The 8,994-nt window shown below is 34.9% G+C and overlaps 1 protein-coding gene across 1 annotated transcript in view; it reads left to right on the top strand.

Moving 5' to 3' along the window:
* LOC113677588 (dedicator of cytokinesis protein 1) overlaps positions 1-8,994 on the top strand; it is a 55,543-nt gene that overhangs the window by 14,315 nt on the left and 32,234 nt on the right. The window contains exons 3-20 of the mRNA XM_027194408.2: positions 389-648; positions 780-863; positions 1,735-1,775; positions 2,321-2,376; positions 2,481-2,574; positions 3,007-3,099; positions 3,176-3,231; positions 3,567-3,654; positions 4,688-4,720; positions 4,922-5,067; positions 5,308-5,389; positions 6,065-6,128; positions 6,597-6,668; positions 6,844-6,919; positions 7,184-7,266; positions 7,456-7,499; positions 8,038-8,119; positions 8,704-8,757. Coding sequence (XP_027050209.2) covers positions 606-648; positions 780-863; positions 1,735-1,775; positions 2,321-2,376; positions 2,481-2,574; positions 3,007-3,099; positions 3,176-3,231; positions 3,567-3,654; positions 4,688-4,720; positions 4,922-5,067; positions 5,308-5,389; positions 6,065-6,128; positions 6,597-6,668; positions 6,844-6,919; positions 7,184-7,266; positions 7,456-7,499; positions 8,038-8,119; positions 8,704-8,757 — 1,291 coding nt within the window. The 5' untranslated portion in view covers positions 389-605. The remainder of the gene's footprint in view (positions 1-388; positions 649-779; positions 864-1,734; positions 1,776-2,320; positions 2,377-2,480; positions 2,575-3,006; positions 3,100-3,175; positions 3,232-3,566; positions 3,655-4,687; positions 4,721-4,921; positions 5,068-5,307; positions 5,390-6,064; positions 6,129-6,596; positions 6,669-6,843; positions 6,920-7,183; positions 7,267-7,455; positions 7,500-8,037; positions 8,120-8,703; positions 8,758-8,994) is intronic.

Genomic DNA, 8,994 nt, shown 5'->3' with positions numbered 1-8,994 from the left:
AACAACGTGATCGGGCCCCAAAATCCTCCACCTTGATGTTGGCAAGAATTCCGTTAAATTAAATTGGCAGTTAATTTTCTATAGTTCCTTCTTTATTCTTTGCTGACGATTGACGACGACTCACCATGTGGTCCCCCCCCCTCCAAAATCTTTCAACTCCCCCTTCCCCCTCCGCGCGATATAATGACTAAACTCTTCAAAATATCCTTAGGACTCCCTTTGTAGGAAGTCATTACCCAACCATACTTCAATGTTTCAAGTTGTAAGTTTTTCCTTGACAGTTTTCTTTGTTCAAGAATGACAACTTCGAAATTTCATACTTTCTAATCTACACCATTGAGATGCATTGTCAATAACTATTTCCTACTGTAAATGTTTAATTCAACAGATGCTATTTGAGTGTCTTTTCCCCAGCTTGTGCCTTCTGCCGGGTTGTATCTTTGGTCAGCGGCTTACCACCCGGAAATTCCAAGGGCTCTCGCAGCGTGAGGGAGGGAGGACCTTCAACTTGTTATGGCTTATTGGAAGGATTGGGAAGGATTGGTGCTAATGTTTTGATCTATTCTATAAATTAAAACCCGGGGAATTCGTAGTTCCTTGTAGAAATGACTGTCTGGAAAGCACTCGAGACTCCACAACTCGGAGTAGGTAGGTAAAAAGGCCAGTTTCGTGCTGAACGATCGTGATTTCCTCAGCCATGAGTGATGTGTCCTTATAGCTGTGAAGATAGATGTCGATGTCCCTTACAATCCATATCTTTTATTTTGATTAATTTTTAGCTATTTACAATTTCCATGGAAAAGGATTGTATCAGCTCAAGCTTCAGCTTGGTGAGACTGTTCAGATCCTAGAGGAAAGTCCAGGTGAAGATTTTGGTTTCTGATATCTCATTGTGCACGTTATCGAAAGTATAAGATAGTGCAATAACTGGTAAAAATCACGGAAATTCCTGTACTTGAATTTCTTAGATGCGCCTCACACATTTATCACTTCATTTTTCAATGAAGAAAATGGCTCAGGATTTCGATACCTAAACAAAAATGATTAACATGACACCTTGCATCGCTAACAGATCTGTTACAAATATTCATTTTCCATTTCCTTAGTAGGGAGGGGGTGGGGGAGGGGTATAAAGGTAAAGTCTGTTTGGAGCTAAATTTTTCTGAAGGTTGGGTGAGCTAATGAAAAGAATTTACAAGGGAAACAGTTAACAGTGAAAGTACATTTTAAACAAAGAGATCTTGAACATTTCCTTTTTCAAATAGTTGAAGGTGAGAAGATTGAATTGTTGTGTGAAACTTTATAAGTTTAAAAAATTCATAGAAGATCCTTAAATTTCTGGCTAGGTAGGCTGAGAGAAAGGGTCCTGGCTAACCAATTTTTAGTGCATGAATTTCACACTTGATATCATCTATAATTCTGGAAATGTTCTCATCACTTTTGTAATATGGCAAAGAAGATCTTGCATTGACTACACATATGATATGACATATCTGGCTGTAACATATTCTTCCCCAAGGGCAATAGGGTACCCTAAGGTATAACTTCCAAGGGTAGATAACTAGATGGTACCTAATCTTGAGCACTGATACATCTTGGATAGAAGATTATTGTATCTGTAAAGATATAAAGTAGTGGTCAGCTGCCTATACAGTCTATAATAGTGTTGCTTTTTGGAGTCAAGTGCATATTGAAATGAATCGTATCCAACATGATATATTTTTATGTACTCAGGATGGTACAGAGGATTTTCATTAAGGAACAAAGCTGCTAAGGTCTGTTGTAATAGTTAATAGTTTTTTAATTTGTGATAATTCCACTGGGGAGAAACACTTAAATTGTGTCCTTTTGAATTGTCTGCAGTCATAAATATTGCATCATATCCTTTGCTTTCAATGCCTTTTTTGGCAATATCCAGTACATTACAACATTGAGGAAGAAGCATGGGGAGTGTTCTGACAGTCTTCCTAACAGCCTCAAAATCAGTAAAATTGATTAGTAAACCCCTTTAAATGCTGAAGGAACAATACAACTCCAGTTCAACTAAAAAATCTCATATCCACTTTTTTTTGAACACATGACAAAAAATATCACATCTTTAAATTTAAACAATTTGAATTAGCCAATGAGCTGGCACCTGAAATTGAACAATAAAAATGAAACAAACTTTGTATTTGCGCATGCCAGGGTATAAATGCCAACTGAGTTCTTTCATAGTTTTTAATCAATTCCACAAATGCAAAAAAGGTTGAAACATGCACTATAATTTATGCTTTTATACAAATGCATTTGTTAGTAAAATTTCCCTTTTTTATCCTAGGGAATCTTCCCAATCTCTTATATTTATATCAAGGATGCTAAAGATGAATCCTCAAGGTATTGTTTTGTGTTGTAGAATAACTAAGATGCTATAAGGGTACTGGTTGGTCAAATACAGCTGTACTACAAACTTCTGATCACAATATAATTTTATTTTTCAGTGGCACAGAAAGTGTTTTTAAGGAAGAGGCTCTGGTTGAAGAATTGACTTCAGTTCTGCGAGAATGGGGAGCCATGTGGAAACAAGTCTATTTGGTAATTTGTGATAAATATGGTATTTCTTTAAAAAGGTAAAAAAGGGTAGAGTGTTTAATTGAGCCAAATGGCCCATCAGACTGGACATTATCCAGGTTTTCTTACTGCAAAGTGACAAGGAGGAATTCACTCCTTGTGCATGGAATGCTAGTCCATTGTAAGGTGACCCTCTAGCATTTCATGAGGTTTCCCTGAGAATTTGCTAGTACCCATTTATACTCTTGGGCTGAGAGAGGTATTGTGAGATTAAAATGCTTTAGCTAGTAAGAACACAACACGATGTCTTAGACAGGTCTTGAATCCAGACCTCTCCATGCAGAGTCCAGTTGCTAATTGATATTAATTATACGCAACTTTTTGTAATACAATATTGTGTATTTTTTTATTGTACTGTTCTTGTTGTGAAATCTCTTCTTGGAATTTAAATTGCAGAGAAAGGAAGACAGGCTTTTTCATGAAGTGAGAAACCTGATGTTGGAATTAATGGACTGGAGAAAACAAATCTTAGCTAAGGCACTTCCAAAGGTATGTAACATACTTCAGGGTAGTGAGTGCTTACAATATTCCTGTATAGCAATTAAAATGCTTTTTCATCTTCCAGGATCAGTTGAGACAATTAAAGCAAAGAGTTACTCAAACAATAGATTATGGAAACAGGTTTGTGGATTAAGTGATGATTGTTTATGTGGGGGAAAAGATTTATCATTTGGTTTTCTTGGATAAGACACTTTCTATACTTGTAAGTTTAATCAACTATTGCATGACTCCTTACTTGAAAAGTTGAAATAATCATAAAATAATTAGCAAATAGTCAGGCTGCATCCCCAGACACATTTGTTGGGATACCTAGTACATCTCCTGCCCCTGGTATTCCACTATCCAGGAGGAGGTCTCGGAAAGCCTTGGGAGCTGAATGAGTCTAACTACTTAATCCATAACAAGGTTGTTCAGACTTAACATTGCTTGTACACTGTATTTTTCCTGTTTCACAGGACATTAGGCTTGGATCTTGTGGTACGTGATCCTGAGGGCAATATAATTGATCCTGATTCAACAGGAGCCATTCAACTTTATAGACGGGTAAGTTTATTGGCAAGTTATTCAGCAAAAAATCTGTCATGTTCTGATACCTCAATGCTGCCAATTGGCACAGAGCCCAGTTTAAAGGACAACTGAAATGCTTTTGGTTTACCTTATTCATAATTATAAATCCCTGTAGATATTAAGCAATTATTGGATGAGGTTGAGCATGATGTCATGAATTGTCAGTGCCAAGGTCTGAGTCATCTGCTAAAGCTTAAGACTGAGGCAGGTACACACAGACACAGGGTTTGATAATTAATGGTATTATGAGAAAACTGAATTCAATTACTGTTTTACTGCACTTGTTTTAAACAACTTGCATTCAACTTCACATACCATTGTACATTATTAAACTTAAGACTTCAAATGAAAACTCTGATTGGTCTACAGTATAAAGTCAATATACAATGGTGTGTGAAGTTGACATGATAACCCAATTTCTGCCGCAGATATTTAGTTATCATGTCAACTTCAAAGACCATCTAGTTTCCAAGCCACCTGTCTATGAAGTGTGACAACACTATGTAGATAGTGTCTTCTTTTGCATATTGTTTAAAAAGATATATAATAAAACAATTATTGAATTTCGCTTTCACATGATATCATGAATTATGAAACCTTTTTTTATACCTTGCATTGATAATTCATGATATCATGCTTAACCTCATCCAATAATTGCCTAGTGACTGTATGCTCTTTACCGATCAGAGTTTTCATAGTGGGTCTAATATATATTAGAGAAATTACATCAAAGATTAGCAGTGAAAAGGCACAACTGGTGGACTTGCTAAAAGGCTTGAGTTAGCAAAATTAACAAACCTCACTGGCTCTCTCTCTGATTTATGGATTCTCATTGCATAACTATATTAGTTAAATCATTAAGTACAGAATACTTTGATCTACATTGGATTCAGTGCAAACAAATCATGCAGAGGTGAGTGTTAGTTAAATAGTGGTAAATGCTGTAGTGTTATTTAAATGGCAGATGTCCTGATTCAAAGTAATGGACCTTTCAATTGATTTTTTTTAGCATATCAGCACCTCAAACAGAATAAAGTCTTCGGTAAGTTTTGAATCTGAAGTCACTGTAACTGAGACAAAAATAGTTTTTTCAAATGATTAAACCTTGCTTCCACATGGAATATTTGTTAGAAACCCAATATAGCATGACCATTTATTTCATTCTACCCCATTCCAGATTGCATACTGTAGTTGATGTAAACTTGAGGCTGCGCTGATTATTGTTGTTGTTTTTTTTTGGTAGTCAATAGCTGAATCACCAAAGAAAGAAGTTGCATTTTACACAACATATAGTGTTTTTGCCAACGTTAAGGCTGTGGTGTGCAACATCACTGATGATTCACAGCTGTTTCTCTCACTCTACGATGCAAAAGAAGAACGCTTCATAAGGTGAGAACCTTTCTGTGGTGAACCAAATTGATTATTAGTGACTTAAAAAGCATTTAAATGCACTGGATAGGGCAGTAAGAAACATGTCAACTGTAGATTTCAATGTGAATCACTTTGTATAATTTGTGAGTTCTTGTGTAAGATTGAAAGTTGCAGGTTAATTCAAAAATTTTTTCCTTTTTTACCTTTTAAATTATGTATTTAGAAAAGAGATTTTTCAATACTTTTGTTTTGAAACAGTGAGCAGTACTTGGTGTCTTTGGATAAAGCAGGAGTACCAAAAGATCTTGAAAGATTCCACAACCTCACTGTACTGTTCACAGTAAGTCAAACCACTACAAGTCTGATTTAGGAGCTTTTGTTCAATTTATTTCAAAGTTTGGTAAATTTATTTATCCATGTGGGTCTATTGTCATGTTATTAATTAAAAGATTGAGAAATGAGAAAAAAAACTAGTATTATTTTAAATTTATTTTAGACAACAAAAAAAACTACTAATAAAAATACTCATAAGTGCTGTATCTTTAACTGAGTTTCAGACTGAAATTATTTCAAACTGCAGATTTACTATTTTAAATTGCAGATTGAAATTACTTAGAAACTGTGGAGCTGGATTGGTAGGGGGGGTGGGGTTTGGAGGAGGGGGTGTTGGTTTTTTTCCACTGAGTTCACGTGATAATGTAGATTGGCAACCATATAGAGTTTCTAAAGCTGATATTTTGAGTGTCATCCCTTTGTCAGAGTAAATGACAGATTCATTCACTTTGGAAACATCAACCAATTTATATTTATCAAGTAAACTCAGTTGAGCAAAAAACCAAATTATACTGTTAATGAAGTTTGGGTTGTAACTTCTTGGCTTAGAGATTGTGATAAAACAAAGGGAAACAAAGGGAAACAAAGGGAAATTCAAATCAAACTAGTGTGAAATTATTAACTTAAGATGAAATAGATTGTGAAGACAAATTAAATTAAATTTTTCCTCTTTTGTTCTTAGGATTTAGGAACAAAGGACTTAAAACGTGAACCAGTTTATATTGTTTGCCAGATTGTCAGAGTTGGTTAGTGTTTGTTATCAACAATTTATATTGAGAGGATTTTTGTTAACAATAACTACAGTACCATGTATTTTCTAGGGCTAAGGAAAAATTGTGTAGCTTGTATAATTGTACAGAAGGAAGGTTTTGACAACTTGATACAATGGATGGAAGGGGATGTAAGGAGAAAAGTGGGAAGTTAAAAAAAGGGATGATGACCGGCTTATTGAAGGGTTAGTGGTATACTGCTCTATTACTCTGGTTCTGTAGGTCAACTGAAGATGACAGAGGTAAATTAGGAGGGAATTAGCCATTCAACTTGGGTTCCAGCACTATCTACTATTCAGCAATATGTATATGGTTTACTCAAAAAAAAAAACAATGACAACAAAAAAAGAGGAAAACTTATTATTGTGCAAAGGAACCCTTATGATGACCTTCAAACAAAGAATTTCCAAGTCTGTATATCTGACTTTTTTTGTGTTTTTGCAGGACGTATGGATATCAAAGAAACTGACAGCAAGAGACTCACACACAATCTGAGAAGACCATTTGGCATAGGGTGTAAGTTATCAATTCAACACACTTTAACATTGCGTCCATAAAGTAGCCATGTACAGCTGTAGCAGTATAATATACTGTCACATGGTGGCTGAATTCCAATGTTGTTGGCCTTGAAACCAGGTAAATTAATGAGTGATTATTACTTATTTCATAAAATTCATGTTGAATCCTTTAGTATTGAACATCGAGGACTTGTTTAATGGCACTGCTCAATATGACGAAGAAAAAGAACATTTCCTTCAACTACTTCTGTAAGTGTGATTGTTTTTCTCCTCCTTTGTAGTTTTGGCAGGAAATGTTTGCAAAAAGTGAAATCTCTTCAACTGAAAATTAAGAAAAATGTGGATCACTCTATGGTCTTTTAAAATTTGCTTATTATAACCTCCCATGCTGTTGATGCTTTACTAATTATTTCTCTGTAAGGTATACACGTAGTTGCCAATATTTCAATTAAGTACATTGTAAGTTTTCAGAAAACATTTGCAAGTTACTTATTTTTACCAAATGATTTTCAGCCTTCCAGATAATCAATCATTTTCATTTAATTCTTGGATAAAGCGCATGACTTCTCAGCCACAAGAAGGCCTAAAAGGACAAGGTATCCACTGCCTCAATAGAGGTTCCTTAATTCTTAATGGTTTTTGAATGCATAATCATGGAATATTATTAACCACTTATGATAGTGTAAGAACTGTTACTTAAGCTATCAAAAACTTATAGAAGACTAAATATTCAATTGAATTTGACTTTTGTTTTATTCTGACCTTTACACATTTTCTTTTTTAAGGAATTTGCATCTCTTTAAAACTTATGGCAGGAGATATTGAACAGGTAAGAAGATCAGGGGTAGTGTTGCTGTGAAATAGAGATACAGCATATACATTTAGAATTTTGAAAAAATTTATTAGTTTCTAAAGTTGCCTTTGCCGTGTTGCCTTACAAAGTTCCTTTACTGGAAAGATGAACACTCCAAAATTTGCCTTTAGTTGGTAGTTGCCCTAAACTAATTTGTAAAAGACACTGGTTCAAATCTTGTCAAAGCCTGAATTTTTTAGGCTTCTTTTCTGCAATTACATAAACTATGGTGCATCTGCAAGGATCATTTTTTTGATTTCCAAAGAACACCACTGTAACAAAATTTTCTTGCTTTTGTTACAGGCACATATCTTTATGTGACCTTTTAGTTTCTCTCATGCTGTGTATTTGCAATATTCCATCGATCATGACACTATGTCTTTTCCCCTGTCATCTTGCAGTTCATTTTCATGGAGTCTTTTAATAAGATATTTTGTTGCAAACTTTTACAATGTTTTAGAAAAACACTTGTGAATATTGGAGCAAATAATCATGAATGATGATGTTCTTTTAGATAAGGGAAGAACATCCACTTCTTGTAAACAAACAAACAGCTGTCGCACGAAAACATGGTTTTCCTGAGGTTATCATGCCAGGTGAGAATTTGCTATAAACTCTTGTTGATATTGTTCCAATGAGACCTCACTTCACCAATGGCCCTTTACTTCCAGAGATCTGATTGTCAATTCTCCCCTCCAGCACAGTACACATTTCCTTGTAAATTAGTTACAAGAATTTGGTGGTATATCAAGACAACCATCTCTTCTTGATAAGTTAGAGTATTCTCATTAACTTTTTGCCAGAAAACATGTGGATATTATGGGGAGAAGTTGCATTTTAATCACTTCTGGGTGTTAAAGGGTTAAACTAATGTGATAGATACAAGCATGAAGCAATTGAAGGTAATAACTGTGAGAACTAGACTTTATAAAGGCCCCATGCTCCTTCCTGAAGACATGGTAGTACACATGAGGCAGCTATTATGAACTAGAGAAGAGCATTCTTGACAGAGAGGCACATAACAAGACTGTGCTAATTTGTTCAAATTAATTTAATTATTAATATCTTTGGAATATGCGCAATGTTAAATGTCTGCTTCATACAGTTGGTACTTTACATCTTTCTGGTGTTCTACAGCTGTTTTGTTACATTACATTTTGATGTGCTTCTTTCTTTTCAGGTGACCTTCGAAATGACTTATATCTTACCCTTCACTCTGGAGAATTTGAGAAAGGTGAGTATGCCAAGACCAAATGAGAATTACTTGTTAAAAATTCAGTTTATGGCCAAAATTTAAGGAGTGGAGAAACAAGAAAAACCTGAATGGTTTTTCGTTGTCAAAAACCTGTATAATTGTTAGTGTTGGAGAATGCAAAATGGATGACATTGCAACTGGTAAAAACTTCTACTTACCAGTTGCTCATTGCTGATCATATTGCCAATGATCTGATGCTTTGAACCTCCCAGTTTT

This window comes from Pocillopora damicornis, chromosome 2 (genome assembly GCF_964200805.1).
Source record: "Pocillopora damicornis chromosome 2, jaPocDami1.2, whole genome shotgun sequence".
In the NCBI taxonomy this organism is placed as follows: Eukaryota; Metazoa; Cnidaria; class Anthozoa; order Scleractinia; family Pocilloporidae; genus Pocillopora; species Pocillopora damicornis.
Note: the sequence above shows the minus strand (reverse complement) of the source record. Positions and strands in the feature narration are given on the sequence as shown.